Below are 23,341 nucleotides of genomic sequence, written 5' to 3'. Positions count from 1 at the left end.
TGGGACTAGTGGGATAGAGACTGTTTGGATATGGACAGAGGTGCTCTGGCAAAGGAACCAGGAAAATAATCATGCTTGAAGAAGAGTATTGAATCAAGCTGAAGTTTTTTTCTTGGTGAAACAAAGTCCTGTTAGGAAAGGAAGTTATGTACGGTGCATTTTTGGGAGGTGGCCTGTGTTCATCTAACTATGAACACACTGGAAAAAAAGTCTGCCACAGGAAAAATGCAGATTTGGTCAAACCAAAATACTAACTGAATTTCAGTTTCATTGAAATGGGAAGAAATTGAAATGTAACATTTTTTTCTCTCAAAATAGTTTTGTTTGGAAATTTTCTCATGTTTCAAACATTAATAGCACTTCACACAAAATATTTTTCTCTTTTTTTTTTTAACTGAGAATACTGTGAAAATAGCTGTTTTGAAATCTGCTGAAAGAAGCATAGAATGAAGTCCTCTACAAAGCTGCACTTGCTGAGTACTACAAAGTTTTCCAACTCTGAACATCAGTATAGACTGCTGATACTGCAGAGATCTCCCAGGAAACGTGGCCGCATGCAAACTAAGATATGGTGGTACTACCTGAAATTTCAAAAAGTAGACATTGTCTGATATTTGTGTTGCTGCTTTTATTCTGCATGATACACTTTCCACTTTATTTAATGCTATTTTGATATCTCTGTCTTGGAATGGACAATTTCCTTTTTTTTTTTTTTTTTTGCCATCAAAAGACAAGTTACCTGACTGTTACTCACCTGTTTGCTCTGTCTTCACAATGACATTATGAGATTGGTACATGTCACTTGCGCACTGGCCTGCAAGAAAACATATGTCAGATAGGACATATAACAACAAGCACAGAAGAATCAAAGGTATTAGCTCCAACTAGCAACTGCTACAGAGGGCTAATTTTGGAGTGGGAAACATACTCTTTCCCCTGGTGCTTCAGACTTCTGCCTTATGTCATATCTAAGCAATTTAGCAATACGGTGAATGAGGTATAAGCAGTAGAGCAAACATAGCAAATAAGACCTGCCAGGTAGGTCTCTGGGGAATGTAAGCAACTTCTGAAGATCCCAGAATTCAGACCACTGTACATGCATCTCTGCCTAATATCTGTTTACCATTCCATTTTAGGTGCTGAAGGTTGCTGTAAAGCAGTTGCCCTGCCGTCCCAGCTGCCTGAGTGAATTCCTGCAGGCTCATACTGCACAGATGTTCCCCGTTGATATCAAACTCTTGGAAAGGTATGCAGTTGGCATCCAGTTGGTTGGTATCAAGGAGATGCTGCAGCCACTCCCAGACTTGAAATTTAGTCCAGTACTGTGGGTGTATTTCGTGCCACTGGGTTCCATAGAAGCTGCTGGACACTGGAAAAGAAAATAGGTATTTACTGTCTCTGTTAGCACCACGGGATTATGTCGATGACAAGAAGGGTCTGTAGCTAAATTGCACGCCCTAGCAGTCCACAGATCTAGATTCTTTTCTCAGTCCTTGACACTAGCTCAGTCCCTATTGCTGGAGAAGGCATTGTTATTCTTTTTTGCCTCAGTTTTCCAATTAAAAACTGGGAATTATTACATTACACCTCTCTTGGCAGATTGAGTATGTAGGAATTAATTTATTAATGTTGGGTAAATACTCCAAAATTATTTGTTGGAAGATGCCTTACAGAAGTACATTTGAAAAGGTATGTTGATCCTTGTGTGGGAAAATAATTTTAGTGGATCAGAAAATTATGGAAAAGCCTTGCAAAATTCTCATAAAGTGACGTGGAAGTTTTCTTTGATTAAGGACTTGATAAGAACTGAATATGGATTATGAGACTCAATCAAAGAACAGTAAAAGCCAAGGCACTTTCACATTGCTCCACAGCCTATCAGTATGGCCCACAGCTTCATGATATAGCTTGTGTTCTGATGAAAGCCCATTATTTCTGTAGTCAGGTAAGGTGATTTCTGAATGCAGCTGTAGAACATTTTTAGTTACTGAAGCTGCCTTATTTTCTTGTTAGGATGTCTGAATCTTTTCCTGGCAATCTTTTAAGCTGCTCTTAGTTGTATGTCATTGTACAACAATAATTTACATATGTAAATGAAAGAAATTGTATATGGGGATAGGATAATGATATAAGATAAGAGCAAAGGCTGGACCGCTTTGGTCTGCCCTCACAGAAGGACTGGCAAAAGGAGTTCAGTGCAATTTATTCCTTGGAAAAGGAGGACAATTGAGTATGCCAAGCAGAAATGGCAGCATGATAAAATGCTCACAATTGCATGAAGAGTTAAAGGATGAGGGAACGAAGGATTGCAGAGGTGGCTGAATTACGGGAGGAAGAAAGACTGCTATGGCCTAGCTCTACAGTAGCTCCACTCCAGGATGTGGTACCAGTTTGTTCTCAGTCTCCCCAAGAAAAAGATTACCCACACAGCCGTGAGAAATACTGACAACAGTGGATGTTGCTAGAGGACCACAAGCAACAAAACTGGCATATATTAGGAAATCACCTCCCCTCAGGTCCCACTAGACCTCAGGTGTCTTCGGTTGAGATACAGTGCACAATGTTAGTTTCCAGGTAAACACAAAAATGCCTCACAGTTACTTAGGCTTCTTTATCAATATTGGCCAACAAGGTCTGCGCCAGTAATTTAGGGAGTTTGCAGGACTGTTTCTCATTCTCCTGTTGAAGGATTTGGAGGATGAGTGTCGTAATGATTAAGAGTGTAGTGTCAGAGAAGAAAGGTTTGAAGGAGCCATCAAGTATTCCCTGAAAAGGAGGCTGATATGTATTCCCATCATTTCAGAAGGGTAAAGGAATTTCTGAGGCCACTGGACTCCTAATGTAAATGGAGAGCCTTTAGTGAGAGGAAAGAGTAGCTAGGTAAAAGGAAGTGAAGTGGTGAATTATTGTAGAGGCTGGTCTGAGCTTTCTGTCTCTCTAAAACATAAGTAAATCCTGAGGAGTTTCACTAGAAACATGAAAATAGACACCACTGTTTCCCTTCACAAAATTCTGTGCAAAGTGAAACTCAGCCAGGACTTTTCCCCCATGAATCTGTAACAGACAGCTCAGCACATTTATTAAGTGCGTGCTTATGTATTCTTGTGTGTTTAGAAAATACACGTGAAAAAGAATAGGAGCTTCATTGAGTGCGAACTTTCACTCTAAGTTTTGTTGCAGCATTATTTGGATTAGAAGGACAACTACAGTATGTGTTTGCTTAGATTTTTAAGGTTTACCCATTGACTGAGTGATGAAAAGAATTTAAAAAATATATCGAACACTATATATAGAGAGATATATATGTCTATGTCTATCTTTTTATACTGAGAGACAATATATATGAACACATTTTTACATATACAGCCATATAATAAGAAAAGAGTAAGGAAAAAAAAAAAGAAAAAGAGTTGTCAGATCACAAGTTATTTAGCGCTCTAATGCCAGTCTAATTAGAAAGCTATCTAGTAATTTGAGCTGAAAAAGCTAATACAGTAAAGAAGCAAAAAGACTATTCCCTGGAAATCTGGAGGGGTGATTAGCATTGAAGAGTAATGTTGGTTTAGAGAATGTGTGAGGGGTAAAGGTAAGAGAGAAAGAATTCTGGACTGAGAAGGGGGAACTTTTGCACTTTCAACATCACCAAATTCATTTTAATTAAGGAAATGAACCGTAAACAAATCACTTTCAGAAATTTAGTGTTGAGTTCACTTTTTTCAAATAAAGTAACAAATGGAAGTTTTTCTTACCAGAGGTGAAACTCCAGTAAATTAGTATTACAGAAAAATAATACTTGTGCATGCTTAAAGGTGTAGTAGCCCCTTTCCTCCTGCCTCTCCCCCAAAAAACATGGCTCAGAGCCATTAAATTCCTCCTACCATTGCATGTGGAATATCCGTCTGTCCAGGAAGGCTGCTGGTGGAGTAGATTGCTGCTGGAATTGATACTCATTCTGCCAGCTCCTTCCAAAATCATGATCTGTAAGTGAATTGAACAGCTGGCTTAGTGAACAGTGTCTAGTCCAAGAGGCAAATGTCAAAAAAAAAAAATTAAAAAAATCCACTGAACGTTAAGTGAGGAAGCCAATTCCATTTGTAGACAATACAATTGAAATCAACATGTTGCCACAACCCCGTTCCACTGCCACAAAATCTCCTTGTGATAAAAATTACCGTGTTTGATTTGCATATGCGAGAAGCAAGTTTCTACAGCTGCCCATCCATAAATGAATAATCTGTAATCAGAAATGAAGCTGAATGAAAAGACAAGGCTCCTGACAGAGAAATACAGGAAAACTGCCAAACTTTGAGAAATGAAATACTAAATAGTTCCCCCCCCTTTTTTTTCTTCATAATTTAAAGAGAAATGTAGTTTAAACATGCTTCTTTATTTCTCTTTTCTTTGTCTTTTCTCTTTTCTTTTCTTCTCTTTTCTTCTCTTTTCTTCTCTTTTCTCTTCTCTTTTCTTTTTCTCTTTTTCTCTTTTTCTCTTTTCTCCTTTCCTTTCCTTTCCTTTCCTTTTCAAGATAGAAAAGACTTTTCAATAATTGCAGATGAAACCTCACAGTTGACAACAGCCCATGTTCAGAAACTCCCTCACACAGAACAACCCACATATTAATGCTACTGGGAGGTAATGTTGCAGGGAATATCTTGTCAGCTGACCCAGTTTCTTATCTGATCTGTGTCAGCAGTGTCCATAACACTTCTCAGTAACAAATATCACAGATCATAGATTTGTAAACACCAAAAAATCAGATGGTCAAAGATCTTGTAAATGAGACAGCCATTGTTGTAACAGAAACAGCATTTTTGAGTGACAAGACAGCATTCCCTCTATTAAGTGACTCAAATTTTCCTTTCTACTTAGCATTAGCACTGTGAGTAAAACTGTCCTTTATTTTATTTATACTGTAACCCCCCATTTATCTGATATTTTAGAAAAATATCATTTATTTATCACATGCTTAATCATTCCAGTGAAGGTATAAAAATTCTTGATATTTTATATTATCTTTCAGTGGTTTGAAGTTGCAAAGTTTAAAAATATACATTATAACCATAGACATTCTTCAAGAGTTTGGGAAAGTAATTTGTTGACTGTTATAAAGTCTTCGGATTGTTATTCCTATATAAACACACAGAAAAAAACCCCAAAACATGTTGAAAAATATTCTAAGTTGAAAGCCACAAAGTCTGTAAAAACAAAACTGTTAAACATCAGGATGGCATGTGCATGCAGCTAGACTTCACCTTGGAATTAAAAAAAGAATGAAATACAGAATGAACTTGTGAAAGTAAAAATCACTGGTCTAGGTTGTTTACCCACTGATGCCAATGAGAAAAATTCCATCGAGGGCGTAGCCTGACCATATCAGCAACCTTTTGGTAGAAGACAAGTAATCAATAGAAATACTCTCAGCCTTGGTTTTAAGGAACAGCCTGAAAATAACCTGGGTTGGTATTTTTCTCTGTAATTTTAAATAAATTATGTAACTTATAAAAGTTACAAACCTCTCTCTTTCCTACCCCCCCAGAGATATATATATATTTAAAGAGGGAGAGGTTACTGAGAATCACTTAAAAAGCCAAAGCCTTAGGAAGTTTATGACAGGGAACAGTGCTTTACAGTATAACCTAGTTCAGGGCCTTTTTTTTTAGCTATACAGCATGGCAAAATCAAACTATGAATGTTTTAACGATTGCTTTCCACTCTTAATCCTAGCCAATCTGTGCCTCACTGACCACCAGCAAAGAGAATTTAATTTCTCATAGCAGGTATGTGGAGGTATAAAATACTAGCAATTAAGAAACATACATGTTGTCCCACTGTGGCCAAAAAAAGATGACTGTCAAATCAGTCAGTAAATTTATGCAAGTTAGAAGAGAAGACATTTTTTAGTCCTGTATTAAAGCCAAATGATTTTAGTATTGTGAGGGAGAATATGTAAGGAAGCATTTAAATTTATTACACTGATTATAACATCAGCATATAACATGAGTATAATTTATCTCATATACTTGATATATAAGAACTTTCAAGCAATAATGCATGTTTGACAGTCAATACATACACTTATGAGAGTGATGGCATATCAAGTTATTTATTTAACTTGGGTTTTAATCATTTAAGACAATTAGGTATGAATGAATGAATGAAGTATTAATGATGAAGACCTTATTACAGTATCAAATAGAGGTAAGGTAGAATACCAACCATTCTAAGAAAACTATAAATCTTGAGAATTAGCCAAACACACTTAGGAACTTATTTTGGTAAATTCACTCCTTTAAAAAAAAATTACACTATGCACTTAATATTGAATTTCAACTTACTGAACTGAAGTCATATTTTCAGAAGCCATATAAGAATTTCAGGTACTGTGTTATGTGCTTTTGTCTTCTACAACTTCTGCACTTTCTGGGATTCTACATAATTTTCATGCCTAATACTCATGCAAATAATAATGTGTTTGGGAAAATGCGTGCATATGAACTGAAATTATTTCTGTGTTCAAGCTCCTGTGTAAATTCAGTTTGGATAAATTCTCATTTTTCCTTCTTCATAACTAATCAGTTGAATTTCCAAACCAAAAGATTCTACGACACTTTGATTCAGCAACTGAATCTATGGAGGGTTAAATAAACCAAATCATGTGTCTTGCATAGTTTTCCACCCCAGCAGTAATCCAAAATCAATGCATGCTAGAGACCTGAGAAGAAGCACTCTGACAGTCTTTTGCCTAGATTCACATTTGAGTTATTTTCCTTTAAATTCTTCTTTCTTGTCACAGTCTAACAGACAATTGCTCTCCACCTTATCCCTAAACAACATTAATAGTATTTTTGGATAATGTGCATGGAACTTGCTTTATAAATTAAGCAATGAATATATCCCATTTTTGAAAGCTATATATGTTATGTCAACCAGAACAACTTAATTAATTTCCGTTATCACCTGTCAGAACAATTATCCATGAGAGGAAGAATTTGCAATGCGACATTAATCACAGGAACAGGACTGGATTTAGCTTTAACCCAAACTTTCCCAAACTTCTATGTACTATTCAAGGAACTGGTTTTTTTGGTGACTTGTAAATTGTCAAGTTACCTCCTTTATCTTAGTGCAAGTGTGTTCCGTATTTGGAAATCATTCTAGCACTTGTTCAAGGTGAATACAAAGTCCCAATAACATAACTTCTACACCTTTCCTTGGAAGTGTACAGCATCATGCTCATGTATGTTTTCCCTATGAAGACTAAACTGTGATTGTCTCCATTTCATCCTGTATATGCCTGTCTTGTATACAAGTTCATGGCAGATTTATGCTTATAGCAGTGTCTCATCCCATACTCGGAAAGATTTTGAGTCAGGACATTGGAAGGAGTGTAGGTTTTTTTAGTTTAGGGCCAATCCTCAAATCTTTTTTGTGTACAGACAAACCTGGTTAAAGGGTGTGAAGCCTCAAGGGGAAGGACACTTAAAATGTTCTATTTTCTTTTATCATATGCCATGTATCAAAGTAAACAGTGGAACTAATGAAGCCTGGTTTCCTATGAATGTGTATCTTGTGGTTGGATTCTCTAGTGTCTAATAAGATGTGAGCGCTGATTGAAGTTTTTCCCACGGTTGGGGCATTCATAGTATCTCATTGTCTCAAGGGAGTGAGCTCAAGCTTCATTCTTTCTTTCTTTCAGATGGAGTATTAATAGATTGTCCTCCTGTACTTGGAAGCCAGTTTTCATTAATCCAGTAAGAACTTCATATCTTTGAGGCTTCTACCGCATATCAAATGTAATTAAACTTATAGATGGGACTCAAAGATTGTTACAGGCCAAATGCAAAAGCCATCACACAGACAGAATAACCACAATAACCTCATTTCCTCAGGAAACCACGTGAAAAAGGGATTCTAGCTGAGCTGAGATTTTGGAAAAAAATATAAAGATCTTGTGTCTGTTTCTCTACTAGACATGGTACATTAGAAATGAAAGCACATATTAATTTATATATACAAATATATGCTTTTGTGTGTGTGCATTGCAAGTATCTGTACACACATTTCCATTCTTTTCCACTGAAGAGGAGCCATCTCTGGAGTATAGTCTTATAACACCACAAAGAACATTGCACAGTTACGAGAGGAAGCAAATAACACTTTACCCAATCAGCAAGGTTAAATACAGTTGTGCATTGGTGTTCAGCAACATTCGTTCTAGAAAGAGTCCTATGAGAAGGGATGAATTAATAAAATATTAAAAAAAAGGTCTTTTGGCTACATTCAATATATCAGGTGGTATTCAAAGACCAAACCCTGAAGGCCTTTCTTAGCAGAAGCCCTCACTGGAGTCAGGAGGAGCTTTGACCGAGCCACAACCCAGCAACTTGGCAGTAACAGGAGGTAATTTGCTCTGTTCTTCTTGTCTTCCTTGACTGCCTGACCACTCTGAGTAAACAGAGGTGATGGAAAGATCAAGGAGCCCTGGCCTGCCCATGGAGTAAATCCAGCATTGCAGAAAAACATATTTACAAATCCTTGAACCTTGAACACTGTATAGTGCACTCTGTGCAAATTATTTTATTGCACTACAGGTGTGCTCTGAAAATAAATTACTTTGATCCCCGTTTCCACATTCAACCCAATGAGTCTTAACATCCAAATAATGAGTTTCTCCTTTCTTTGAACCAGAATCTTTCAAGAACGGCTCATATTAAATGACAGGAAAATGCTGAACACAGTATAAAAGGTGAATAAGCAGTATAGAGAAAACAAGTAAATCCTGAAGTACTACAAGTGATTGTTCTGATTGATTTGCACAGTTGCTTATGTTACAACACTGAACTGAACTAAGGGTCTCATTAATTACAAATATGAGGGGGTGTGGAGCCCATAGCAGAAGGGGGCCTACAGCCTTCTGTTTTGTAAAGCTGTGTACTCTATGCAAAACACAAAAAAAGATGTCTAAGGCAAATCTGACTGAAACTATTAAACTCATGACTCCACCCGTAAGCTATGCAAAGTCTGAGTGACTTCTAGCTGAGACAAGCTCAGTGCAGCTCCTCCTGGCGTGTCCAAAAGGGTGGATCTCTTTTGGCATATTTACCTATGGGATCCTTCCCCATTTTTCCCCTTTTACCATCATGGCTGAACTTCAAATGTAGATTTCACTTGGGCCTATTTTCTTTGAAGTATGTTATGTACACAGTGAAGACACAATTCCTGCTTTTCAGGGCTAGGAGTTTATGGAACAAGTATCTACAGAGTATGTTAAATATTTTAGCTCATTAGTGCACCTTGGATTACGGTCAAGCACTTTAACAGCAATCTAAAATAAATGATACTGGGTAGTAACTGCGGCTGCAGAGGAACAGAATCTGGATTTTAAGTTGCTTCTTGAAAAATCAAAAGACAACCAAGTGGGCCAAGTTTTCAAGACACCAGAAACGAAGGACATGCACAACAAAGCAGGTGGACCTGCTTTACACATACAATTATTTCAGAAACATAAATACATTGCACTTGTATATGATCAATTAGCTGCTTTGCATTCCAACCACCTATTTTACATCTCCAGTGATGGTAAGGGCAGGCACAGAAACTGAATATATGAATGTTGAGAGCCTGTTTGCATGTTACCATGGGCTTTGGGGTTTCTGGTTTGTTATTTCCCCCCCCCCCCCCCCCCATTTAATGTGCATTATTACCAGGGCTGCAGGGTCTTACTCTGAGCCAGTGTGCCTATACATACATTTATGGCTGACCCTAAGATTGCCCTATGATCTCTATCTGTCTATTTTGCAAAGGTCTCAGGTTCATCCTTGGTGTCTATGCCAGACTCCCAGATAAGATATCATCCCTGCCACAGCTCACTTTCAGATATGAACTTTTCTGCAGTGTGTTAGGATCTCTTCTGGCCACGTAGATCCACATGTAACCACCACACATTTCATTGTTTCCATCCCTTTGTTTTAGTGCCTGAAGAGCAGAGAGAAGCCTCAAAAGAAACAACTCATCTGCAGGCTGCTTCCCAGCAGGGATCCACTTCACAACAAAAAGCTCAACTTTGGACCACTTTGCTACGACTTGCAAGATCATAGGTACCATTCAGATGACAGTCTGTGCAGCTTGGCCCGACTGATGATAATCTCAAGACTTCATCACTAATATCTTTGCAAACATACCCAAAAAAATTTGTTTCCAAATTCTTTGAAAGCTTTGAAGAAAATTCATATGAAGAAGCACTATGATCACACTCAATATTTGTTGTATAACATACTTAGTGTTTGATGCATTTCATATTTAGTTCCTCATATGTACCTTTGGGCCACAGTAACATAATATGTTTACTGAATCACATTGTGAGTGTGACATTCAAGGAATCATTTTTATAAGAAAATTTTCTAAATAATATCCAAAACTCTTTGTATTCGGGATTCTGGTTTGGGGCTTTGGGGCCAGTCTACTTCCCTTCTACACCTCTCCGAACTGCACATTCCTATGCTTCTATATTTTTGGTGTATACAGCTGGGGTTCATATGCATAAACCCACCTTCGCCTGTGAAAAACTGACTCTTGGTGACTTTTCAGAGAGCACATTGAGACATTGATCAGTTACAGTTATGGGCTTTTGGAAAGGAAGAGTTGGGTTAATTCCTTTGTATTGTTTGAACCTTCTATTTTAAATGTATACATGAAGGTAAACTTAAAGAAGAGAAAAAGAAAGATGAATAGAAAAGGAACATTTAACATTTACCTACATATGGATAGGATCATGATAAACAAAATCAAATAAAGCTTGATTGGAATCTTTTATTACTACAGATCTGATTTTCATGATGCACTACAAGGCAACTTTTGTAAGACATATGTGGTGGTTGTTTTAACATGTTCATATGGATGCTTCAAAATCTTGCATATATAAAGAGAAGCTTGGATAGAAAAGTCAAGATCTAGATCTGTATCTGAGCTATCCCTCCGCTCCAGGGTTTGGGTTTGGTTCTTATCTCTCTTTTAACGATGTAATTTAAAGACAAAACCATAGTTCAATTTCCTTTTTGAGAGAGAACAAAGTTCACTTTATGAATGAAAAAAAAAAAAGAAAATTTACTTTACGATATGCAAAGTCTCATAGGTTGTTTTTTTTCTCTGATCCCCCCCCTTTTTCACAATCAACAATCTTCATATGAACTGACTTCAATTTTCAAGGTACTCATTAGTATAATGAAAATAAAAGGGAAAAATTTAAAAAAGATTTTGATTGGTTGGTTTTCTAAGTCAGAAGCAAACAGAAGGCCAACTGTGAACAGAGAGTCTTCAAGGCATAAATGTGTCTGACAGTGCTAACTGCCAAGGGTTGGTACTTCTGCAAATTTTACCCATAGTTACATTACTTTATCAGAGGAAACAATGAACTGGAACCTGCCACTTAACAAGGATCCAGTGTTTGGGATCCATGCTTCCTTGTCGCATTTCACGCTAGATGTACCTCTTCTTGCCACTAGTTTTTGAGTATGGAAAAAAGAATATAAGTTATTTTACTGTCAAAAATCTCCTTCTCCTCTTGCAGAAGATTTATACATTATTAGTGGAATTGCTAGTCATAGACCTAAGACAAAAGGTTTTATTTCTTGTGATAAATGTTTGTGTCATTTTTGCATTAACATATCCTTAGAATATTTGGAACCAATAGATATATTCTCTAAAAACTGGCAAAAAAAGTAGGCTTTTTTCTTTTTTTATTCTTCAGAGTTGGTGCTGCAAAACATGGCTTTGACTGGCATATGGCACTCCTTTCATTACTGCCTGCACCACCTCAGCAAGTTCATGATAATTTGGGTCAGCCATGTTTCCTGAATATTTAGAAATCATTTACCATAGATTCATCAGTCTAGCCTCAGGGATACAGAGTCTTGGAAAACACAATAATGGGAAAAACTGCCTTTGCTCTTTATTGTTTCAGCACTTACTACCACACCTCATGGAACAACTCCACACCGGAACAACTCCACACCTCCTTTCATGTCCTTCCTATCTCTTTCTGGTACATCCTTCCTCTAAGCAGGAGCCAGCTCATCTCCCTAATCTCCTTTTGCTAAACACCTTTATTTTGCTTACAATACACTAAATATACAAACGGCCAAAACCTATTCTAGATGCCCCTGTAGCTTGACAAGCCACATGTCTATAATTAGGCAAGAACCTCATCAGCTAACAAAATATTACCATCGTGTTCTGACATCTTCTCCTTTTCCCTTGGCTCTGGTTCCCCAACCACTTCCTTCTACCTTCCATGACAGCTTCTCCTTGCGTTGCATTAAAGACCAACAGCATATTGCTTTCCATATTGCTAATGTAGCATGTGTGACTGTTCAGTTATTAGTGAAGAATGACAATAATAACAATTATAATTGTGTCTGTATTCATGTTTGGTTCTCATTAGGTGCTGAAGTGTTTCTGACATAACAGCCACTCAGATATAGAGACTCTGACATATGCTGCTACAGCAGCCAGTATTTTATGGAGAAGTTTATTTTTAAAATGATCACCACCAGCACTTCTCTTTTGTTATGGGACTAATCAGGTTTTCAGCAGTAACAACCACTAATTTGCCTACTTCCAAAATAAAAAGATCCTTTTTTTCTCTTTTCCTTTTTGTAAACTCTGTTTCATACATTTTGTTTTTATAAAGGGCATCTGCTAGGAAACTGCAGGTTTCCTCTTCGGGCCTGGTTTCTGAGTGAGAACTAAACAGAATAAGGAACATGGGATGGAGAGCAAAACAAGGCATGTGTCTTGGGGAACATGCAAATTTTCCTTTTGGGACTATTTTTTACATGAATTGATTAATTCAGTCAACAAACTAATTGTGTTTCTTCATCAAATACATGAGGGGTATAGCACAAATTAGCTAGGACAGGGAAGCTGGAAGTTGAGCATAAAGTGTTTTATCCTGAACTAAGTAGCTTGCTGGAGGACTAACCCAGTCAATAGCAGTGTTTATACCTTATTACAACCCACTGTCTGACTAACCACAATCTGATCACACTCTTTTGCTGGCATAATAACAAAAGGATATTTCAAGGAGGAGACACAGCAGAGGCAGTGCAGGGCTTATGGTGGGAACGATTATTCTGTGTAACTAACAGGGAGGGTTTATATGGCTGACTATTAACTCTGCCCGGGTCAGCCACATTGCCTAGTGCCAAGCTGGGACTCGCCAGTCCCACCAGTGTGATAGCTCCAGCCGGGATGCCTGCTCCCCCTGCATTCCTCTCTAGACTACTAAGTATCCCAAGCTGGGCAGCTGTTTGCAAAGGAAAGTGTCCCCAAGGGGGAAGCTATCACTGAAATAGTTAAAGGCATCTCACTGACTCTGTTTCAGAAACTTGCTGTCAGACCATTACTTTGACTGTCATTCAGGCTTGCATGTTTGTGTGTTTAGTAAACATTTATTTGGAGCCCAGCTATGTCCATGTGGTTTCTTCATATTGTATTTGTTTTGTAGAGAGTAAAACATTGCAAGACAACTGCCCTGGCATCCCACTCCACTGGCTGCACAAGAGCTGTCTGCTTCACCCGTGGGTGTAGCAGCAGGCTCACTCACCACAGGCACCCAGGACTTTGAGGAAGTCCTGAGCCTCCTGCAGCCACAGGGCACCTGGACAGTAGCGGATATATCTGTTGGGGCTCATTTGTGCTCTGTGCCTTCATTAAAAGCAGCCTGAAAATGGAGGGACTTAAGTTTCCTGCTCTGCAGCTAAGAAGCTGTGGGAAACAATGTCTCCCCACTTCTGTAAAAGCCAAGAACAGCTTCCTCCTCTCTCCTGTCTGCAATTAGAGGAACAACACTTCCATGGCATTGCTCCTTCTCACCTGGCACAGTGAGAGCTGCCCATCCTGTTTCCATTGATTTCTCCAGTGGTTGCATTAAACAATACAATGGAGTATTTGTCAGTGTTAGGAGCAGGTTATTAAGTAAAAACCACCGTAAACAGAGCCGTTAATTCAGTTGCTGGCATGGCTCTCTGTTATCTTCTCAATACCTCCCAGAGGGTATTAGTCTTACCTTTTCGTTTGAGTTGGCAGCAGAGTTATTTTTTTGCACCTGTTGCTCTACTCTGATAACAACACAGGTCAGCTTTGATTTGTTGGAATATAAACAAAAAAGCAAAGCCAGGCATCTGCCTCAACAGCCTGGGCCGGTTTGACAATAGAGCTTTTCCCATTAGGTGTTGTACAAAAGTACTCTTTCGATTCTTATGTGAACTCTCTCCCTTCTCATAAATAGTCCTTTGCTACAGAATAGCCTGGTGTCAGAGGAGATTTCAATACCGTACTTTTCCATCAACTGAAACTTCAAGAGGTCAAAGTAACACACTGTTCTAAGACTTAAGTCAGAAGAGGTGTCATACAAAATACATAATGAAAAATCAGCTGAGACACAATGTTTGGAAAATTAACAAGAAAAAGCAACAAATTAAGTCTAAGCAGTAAAGGTACTTTCTTGAGAAATAAAACCTGAAGAACTGGGAAGGTTTGTTTTCCCAAATGAACCTACACACACTCCAACCCTTAATGTATTAAAAAAAATAAAATAAAATTGCAATCCATGAGGAGTAGGTACTCAGCTGGGATCTAGGCTACTTTTAAGTTCTTCTGAAAATTAAGCCTGCAAGGCTCATCAACTGTAAAAGCATCTATGGTGATGGAAGAACTCCTGAAACACTGACAACCATAGAGCAGAAAAGGAAGAGTACACACAGACAGTGAAGGCAGTAGAGAGCACAACGCACAGAAATGAAGGAAGGAACTGGCATTACCTCATTATTACAAATAGGAAAATTGAGATACAGAGCTGAAATGGTTTGTCTTATAACAAGTCAATGGAGAAGTCAGTCCAACTCATATCTTCCAGCTCAAGCTCCATTACTGTCCATTGCATCACATCTCGGGCAAAAATTTCAACATTCAAATGACTTAGGATGATTGTGCATTTTTTGAGGGCAACGAGAAGGTATTAAATAAGGGAAAGAATTTTCTATAAAAAAGAGACCTGTTCAGACTGAAACCAAGATTCTTCTATGCATCATGGCTGTTATGTGCCTAGTAGAGATTTGAATGTTAAGTTAGCCAGACAATTAAATCTACACTTTATTAAATAAAAAACCTGACCTTGACCTACATATGATCCTGAAAATGAACTAGACATTCATAAGTAGAGCTGGCCAAAATTCAAAATTTCTGTTCTGTGGAACCTTGTCTATTTCAAGGCATGTTTTTTCTTCCTTTTTTTTTTTTTATTGCAATGAAAGGAATTTTAAAAAGCAATTTTCCCTGGCAACAGAGAGGGAGGATCCCCATCCCAATCAATTGACGTGTAAAAACCTATACTCAAGTTGTCCAAGTAACAAAAGTGCAACTCAACCTGTTATATAGAATTGTTTACAAAACACAGAAAATGTGCAATACCAAACTAAGATATTACTGCAAACAGGCAGTAATGTCACCACACAGCAGCTGCGCTGGAAGCAATAAACTTGCCTAACATGGCTGTTGTGCACATGGTCACCAGGGAACCCTCTGTAGAACCTCACCACAGTAATCCTGAAATGCAGCCTCTGTGGACTACCAGATTTGATTGTCTCAGATGCTACCTAGGATGTGCAGTTTACGATCCTGTTCCCCCTCTTTCACTGATTGCTGCTATTCCTTCTCTTCTTCCTTATTATGGGTTTAAGCTGAAGGAGGGTCGATTTAGATTAGATGTTAGAAAGAAATTCTTTACTGTTAGAGTGGTGAGGTACTGGAACAAGTTGCCCAGAGAGGTTGTGGAGGCCCCATCCCCAGAAGTGTTTAAGACCAGGTTGGATGAGGCTTTGGGCAATGTGGTCTAGTGGAGGGTGTCCCTGCCCGCAGCAGGGGGGTTGGAACTAGATGATCTTTAAGGTCCTTTCCAACCCAAACCATTCTATGATCCTATGATTCCATGATTCCCTTTATTTCTCTTTTTTTAATTTTTGTTTCATTTTTTTCTCTCTCTTTCATTTTTTGCCTTCTACTTGGCTGACCTGGCCAAGGAAGCTTCTTTCAAATACTACCATAAGCCTGTAACCACTAAAATAGAAAAAAACCCCATCATCTTCAACTATCTATCTGTGGCACAAGACTGCCAGATCTTACAGCAAATGGGGAGTTTGTGGCTGGTCTCTAGCATGGAGGTTGGAGGAGTCAGAAACAGGGGAAAAAGGCTTTCTTCCCTCAGTTATTTTTGCTCCCCTGTACATGTATGTATCTCAGTCCTCAAAGTACTTGGAACAGGTTCCACCAACAAAATCAATAAAAATATTTCTGGAGTATTTCAAACAAATATTTTCTTCAAAAGGAGATTTATTACCATGTGAATTATATCAACTTTAACATTATTATAGGAAGGAAGTGTTAGCAGAGATCCTTATAAAAGCTATTGTCAGGTACTGGGGAGTTTTTCTTCTTTTCTTTTTTACCTTTAATGATTAAATCTTCATAAGATTTTTAATATTGAAAATGTGTCATAGTATAAGGCAGGCTGATACCTTGGTTCTAAATGACCCAAAGCCCTGTTAGATTTTCACATATATAGTAGCACTAATTAACACCTTTGAGTCTGTGCATCTCTCCATTACATCAATGCTGGCATAGAAAAGCCTGGCTGGTGCAACAGCTGCAGGCCTGCTGCTCTTAGTCCAGGGTTTGGGGAAGGGCAGCCCTGGGCACACCAGATCTCAGGCTGTGCACGTGTTTCTGCAAGAAATACTACTGCAGCACAGGGCAAAACCAGGAGGCATGGAAGTTGCAGGCAGCTGAGGCTAGGGCTCTTGGCATGAGCAGCCCCCTCACTCGCTGCAGGACAACACTAATCACTCATTATACCTACTAACAAAATACATCTATATACTAAATACCAAATACAAATAGCTTTGCATTTTAAAGGATTAAAACAAGGATTTTTTCAGATTAGCAAACAAAATTGGTTTAAATTGGGGTAAATATTTGAAATCCTAATTTAAAAGTAAAGCAAGAAAGCTTGTGCAGGAGATAAGGGATGTGCATGTACATGTACTTAGTGCAGTATGTTTGTGTGAGTGTAGGTGTATCAGGACTGGCTACAGGCAGACTAAGAAAAATTTACTGGATTGACTACAGTTTGACTATCATCCAAAAATGTTTAATCATTTGAGATTTTAAATAAAGAAGTTTTTACCTGTTCTTATAAAGTATTATAGCTTCATCAAAAAAAGTCTTAGGGAGGTTAAGGATATCTACAAGTCACTAAATTAAGGAAAAAACTATATGTATTTCATTTTCTGCATCCCACTTTTGATAACTCTGTAAGACATCTTACTCATCTAATCACCTATTAATTCAGTCTACTAAAACTTTTTCATCTTCCTCTCTCAGGGCAGCTGCCTGGGAATATTACAAGTAAAGTCTGTTTTATGTGAATAGTGTGTTAGATCCCACTGCAAGAGAGATGAGAACAGCACCCTTGAATGTGTCAGAATTTGAGTCCCTGATAAAACTCCTCCATAGCCATGCCAACCTACGATACAATTGCTTAACCAAGCATGCTTTGAAAATGTATCATCAAGTTGCAAGCTTCTAAACTGATGTGTAATAATAATTATATGTTTCAGTAAAAATCCTTAAGAAATTTTGGGGGTAATCATTATATCATGGACTTCGTCTGATTCCTGACCACAGTATCTTGGGCAGTTTTACATGGGTTCGTTAATTATATAGCAATATAAATTACTTACCTGCTCACTGCTAGATGAAAGAAAACCCAGAGCGGTTTTAAGAAACAAAAACAATTCTTCTGATGATGGTAGTTTGGACAATAGAGCATATTTTTACTCATAGTTGTTTAATACTTACAGACTTGTAGGGGCTCAGGAGACTATTCTGGCTACATCTGATTGTAAGCTGAGGAAATACCTCAAGTGTTTATGTCTGTATCTTTCCTCCATAAGAGGCAGGAACTTTTATTTTATTCTACATGTTTGCACATCCTTTAAGAAGAATGACTTTCTTTTCACCACTGCAAAGCAATTGTCTTTTATTGCCCCATCTTATTGGTCTGTAACCAGTGATTATCCAGGCCCAGCTAGCTGTTTTGTCTAGTAGTTCTCATACTCTTTCCTTTGGAGCACATTTCACAAGATCCAGAGGAATAGCCAATGACAACCACGTGCAATGTCATCTTTTGGAAAGGGAGCCTTTGAGTGCTCTTCCTCAGAGGAAGACACACAAAATGCCAAATGCCAGTTGATTGCTCCACTGGCTACATGACTCCATGGTTACTCATTCTCATCTGTCTATAGACCAATGACCAACAAATGTCCCAAGTATTTTAGGCATTCAGTGAGGGACTGGGTGCAAGCTGCATCCCCAGTAGAGCTCAGAGCAACTTTTATACTAAGAAAGACTCCTGACTTCCACAGAAATCAAATTAATCCTTAGTTTTCCATATACCAGCTGTGTGAAGAACAAACCTTTCTTAGATTACCCTTTATCAGCAGTATTACTTATTAATTTCACCCTTACCAAGTTTGCAATATATTCTTTTCTTGAAAATTTACTAAAAGAATTCCTGGTTCATCAGGAGCCAAAATACATGTAAGCTGCAGAGTGTGCTGAAGGCACAGACAGGGAGAAAGAAGCACCCTTGAGCTCTAGGCTGGCTGAGCGGTTGAAGCCAGTGCGCTTTGCTAAATATGGTGTTGGACTTCGCTGGTGTACAATGCACTTATTATTAGGAAGAAAACTCTATGACTTTATGCTTGAAAGTTCAATAGTAACTAAACTGTGAGACTGGACAGAGATTTTACTTCACTAAACATCACAACTATGCAAGCTACAAAAATCATTAGCATTTCTGTTCATTTCCTCATGTACAGCAAAGTCTTTATATTTGGTTCTACCACATCCTAACATCATGTGTCATTAGCAATGACAACTGACAATTAAGTTTGTGACCCTTTTCTTTTTATGTGCTACTTGCCACACAAACACCTAGTTCTCAACAAGAACACCTACTTTACAACTGTAGGAAGGCTGATGAGAAAGAGAGCACTGCAAGACCACAGAAAATCCTATAGAGTGGTCGCATTACCATCAGAATAAGAAGAGGTCATTAATTTCTATCCATAGCTTGGTCTCGGCACACTGACCAATTTTTAAGCCAGACAGGTCTGTCCTGTAGCACCCACTTTCCAACCTGTCTCTCTGTACAGTAGGTCATTGCTCCAGTTCACAGAGATGGTATTCATCACATTGCAGAAAGAGCTCAGACACTTCTGTGAGAATTGAATTAGTAAACAGCAATAGACTGTCTGAGACTCCACTGAATAGATCCAGATTACACTGCAGTCAGTGGAGAGTTTGAGTGGGAAAAGACTGAATGGTTTGGTCCTGAGACTAAGACATGTTTATAAAGAATACGTAAGGGGTGAACAAGGGAGGGAAGGTAAGCGCCGATTCTGGAAAGGTGTCATGGCTCATGGACGGTTCTCAGAGTTTACTGAGGCAATAAAATCATTAATCTTCTTCTGTGAGAAATGTACATAAATATTTGCTTCTTCAACCGGTGTAGAATTTAATCTTGCAGGGGTTTTTTTGGTGCGAATTGCTGTGGGACAATCAACAGACTAAAATGTCAGTCATGTCTGGACACAGATGCATCTACAGAAATCTTCCTTTTTTCCTCTCTAATATCTCTTAATCTGTGTTTCTGGATGATTTTTTCCTTCTTAGTTTGATCTCCCTCCATTGCAATTTGTTACCTTGCACCTCCCAGACAGAACAAGTACTGATGTGAATAAAATTCTTCAGGAATGAAAAAAAATTAAGGAAGTTCAGTGGGAGCCAAATGTCTTTGTCCAACTGTCCTATTGTCTGTTTCTACTACTGCTGAAAACTCACAACACCCTGAGAATATCTAAAGTAAAATGAACTTACTATAGCAATACCACAGCATATTCTCTCAGGTGACAAGAGGGTAATAATATCCCATGTTAAACAGACCATATTCTACTACCTGATCTCACCACAACTGGGGTAATATGTGTCGTTGTCACCTTATAAATTGCTGTGAAGGGCTACCTAATTTATGCCAGGCCAAACAAAGCATTATTCTGGTCTGATATGAGATCCTATACTACTATGACTTGGGAAAAATATACTTTTTTACCATCCTTATAGGTTTTACAAATGACACTAGGACTAGAAAAAAATGAAAAGAAAATGTAAGCAAACAACATCAACTCTACTAATGATAACCTTGTCTCTGCATGTAAGACCAATGCTCAAAGGCAAGAAAGGTGTCTGGAGCATGATGACTCTAAGACAGCCTTGAACACATTTTATAAACCCCTGACCCTGAAGTCCCAATATATTGACTCATATTACCTTTATGTTTGGCACTGCTGTTCATACAGCCTGTGTCCAATTCTGACATCCAAATTTCTCAGTAGATGTTGAAAAATTAAAGAGGACCATCAAAGTGATTAAAGGATGGAAAATCTTACAGTGGAACAGATTGAGGTCCTAGAGGTTTCACTGTAGTGTAAGTTTTTCCATGACAGGGAATACACTATGGAGCTCAGACTACCACAATTATCAAAGACCAGGTTGAAGCTAGACCATGTCCAATCGACAATGAGATAAAATATTTTTAGAGAAATAGTATTTAATTGCTGAGGCACTTATAAAAGTTCTGGTGAATTTCCTGTCATTGGACTTAGGAACTTTTTTTTTTCCAGTATTGGAAGTTTTCTAGAAGATAAGCTCTACTTCAAGTCACCTAATTAAACTCTGAAAAAGTATTTGAAGTCCTATGTCATTATTGCAACAATCACTTCTGGTTTTGAAAACTGTAAGGGCCAGGAATTAAACTGTCATTAATTGTGATAGTTGTTGGTGAAAACCTTAATCTTGTTGTTTTTCTAGTTTTAATTGCAACCATTTTCTTTGGTTTCTGCATTTGCATTAAATATAAAACTGTTATATTTTCCAGCTCTGGTATTTTCTACAGTGCAAAATAGATGTCAGAAAACTGGCTTAAATTGCTACCCACAAATTTGCTATCAAAACAAAACTTAAAGGAGTGAATTTTTTTATTCCACTAAAGTTTTCACAAATTACAGGAAATACTGGTGCAAGATAGGTATATTTAACACAGTCTTATGTGACACAAGTACAAATAAAATCACTAAATGAAACTTTTACCTCAAGGTTCATTTCTGTCATTATGAACTGGTTTCATTGTCTAAAGAATAGGAAAAAAAAGGATAGTTGGATGTACTTTAGAAGCAACGGGAACGTATGATATTTTTAGATGAAGTAATCGAAAAGAATATTACTGATAAAATTCAATAACTTTATAACCATATACACAAGAGTATTTCCCTAAAATGTCTCATGTGGTGAAATGCAAACATTTATCACTAAGACCATTACATATTTTACAAAATCAACATACATTTTAAGCAACTTTTTCTTTACATTCACTTCTACCATTACTTAAACAGCTGTGTCTGTACCTTAAGGGGCCAATTCTGGTTCTATTCAAATAAAATTACCATTGGAACAGAAACAAATTAAGCAAGCGAAGACACTGAAGGCCTCTCCTCACATTGTATTTACCTACCCAGTGCTTGAGCTGGGTTCCGTGCTGTGCTTTAACTTAGAAGGGACTAAGATTGGCAGAGACCATCGCCCGTCCCCCCCCAACTGCCAAGGAATTGCCTTGAGGATAAAACCGAGCCAAATTATAAAGGTACTTTAGGATTTTTTGTTATCAGCACAATCACCATCAATACCCTCATCACTAAAATCAAGAGAAACATCGTCATTGTAAAGTGTCTCCCAGTTCTGTTAACACCAGCACTCTCAATTGTATAGAGACGGTCTGCTTTCTTGCCTCTTGCCTTACTGAACAGATGACCACTCTGTGGACAAAACCAGCAGATTTAGGACCCAGAATATTACTAGATACATAATAAAAAGGATCCTCAGGAGTCTTTAAGTAATCCTGATGAAGCCACTGGCTCAATTCAAAGTCAATGACATTCTGGGTAAGTAAAGGCAGCAGATCTGGCCGAAATCAAATGTAAACATAACAGAAATATTTAAATAGAAGTAAGACACAAGTTAAAAATAGGAAAACAGAAGTCTTTATTGTAACATTACAAAGCCTTTTGATCAAATGAGCTTAGCTGCTGTTCCACAGTGGGAAAGGAGGGGCTCGCTAGGATGGGCATGAATCCAGCAGATATTTCTCTTTTCTTTTTTTTTTCTTTTTTTCTTTTTTAAATTTTATTTTCACTGGTGTTAATTTAAAGGAAGTATATTAAAAAATACCCCAGACACCTTACCTCATTTAGCTGCAGATTCTGGAGTGGAAATCCTTAACTGAGGCAATGGGAAAACTGTCTACAGAACAGTAGGTTGGGTAAACACAGGTACTAGGTTATGTCTCCTACAGACTCCCAGGAGTGAAGATAAATGGATGTGATATTAATTTTAAAACATTTTGCTGAGCACTTAGGCAGCCAATAGAGAAATTCCTTAGGTCACTTCCTGTTCGTTTGATTGGATCTGCAACAACAACAAGATGAAGTTGGAAGCATTTGCATAAGGCCAGCTCAGTCCTCAGTATTCAAAGAGAACAGGTCTAACCGGGTTACACACGTGGCTCCAGAACAAAAGAAAAACCCGGTAATGGATGAGGGATTGATTTCTTTGTAGTTGTTTTTTTAAGACCATCCCTTTTTTTTTTTTAATGGAGGTTATTTCAGGTAGATAGGAGATTATAATTAGAATGAGAAGTGAAAAGCAGGAATGTCCTAAATTAAAATTAGTCTGGAAATAACATTAGGAGATGCACAGTATGGAATAACCCTGTGCTGGCAGGGAGCCCAATATCATGGGCTCAATTCCTTTTTTTCATACCTTGAGCATCGTGCAAAATGCGTGAGTCTGCAGAAAGGGGAGTCTCTTGGTCTTCCAGCTTCTCTGCGTATCTGAGAGAAAGTAAAAACAACTAAAAAAAAAAAATCATCACTTTATGTGTATATGGGGTTGAACTCAGCTATGTGTAGGTTAGCAGGGCAGAAAAATCAGCAGATGAGTGCTCAGTTTTACATTTCTTCTTTTAACCTTTCTAATTCTGAAGGTTAAGCTCAGCAGAGGAAAGCTAAAATTTTTCTTAAGGCACCTGCTCCACAGCCCATGGAAGTCAGGCAAAATATTTTTGCTTGTTCCACTGAGCCACAGCCTGGGCACTGCATTAGAGGACTTTCAC

At 38.0% G+C, this 23,341-nt stretch overlaps 1 protein-coding gene across 3 annotated transcripts in view; it reads right to left on the bottom strand.

Moving 5' to 3' along the window:
* Positions 1–22,534, bottom strand: part of EHF (ETS homologous factor) — a 33,701-nt gene extending 11,167 nt beyond the window's left edge. The window contains exons 1-5 of one of the 3 annotated variants that reach the window (XM_054828693.1): positions 22,413–22,534; positions 21,265–21,304; positions 3,879–3,978; positions 1,124–1,369; positions 755–814 (exon numbers count right to left, since the gene is read on the bottom strand). In XM_054828693.1, coding sequence (XP_054684668.1) covers positions 755–814; positions 1,124–1,369; positions 3,879–3,978; positions 21,265–21,285 — 427 coding nt within the window. In that variant the 5' untranslated portion in view covers positions 21,286–21,304; positions 22,413–22,534. The remainder of the gene's footprint in view (positions 1–754; positions 815–1,123; positions 1,370–3,878; positions 3,979–21,264; positions 21,305–22,412) is intronic. The other 2 variants (XM_054828695.1, XM_054828694.1) reach the window with 2 other exon arrangements.
* Between the last annotated feature and the right edge of the window lie 807 nt (positions 22,535–23,341).

This window comes from Grus americana, chromosome 5 (assembly GCF_028858705.1).
Source record: "Grus americana isolate bGruAme1 chromosome 5, bGruAme1.mat, whole genome shotgun sequence".
NCBI lineage: Eukaryota > Metazoa > Chordata > Aves > Gruiformes > Gruidae > Grus > Grus americana.
The sequence above is the reverse complement of the archived record's forward strand: the minus strand, read 5'-3'. Positions and strand labels throughout refer to the sequence as shown.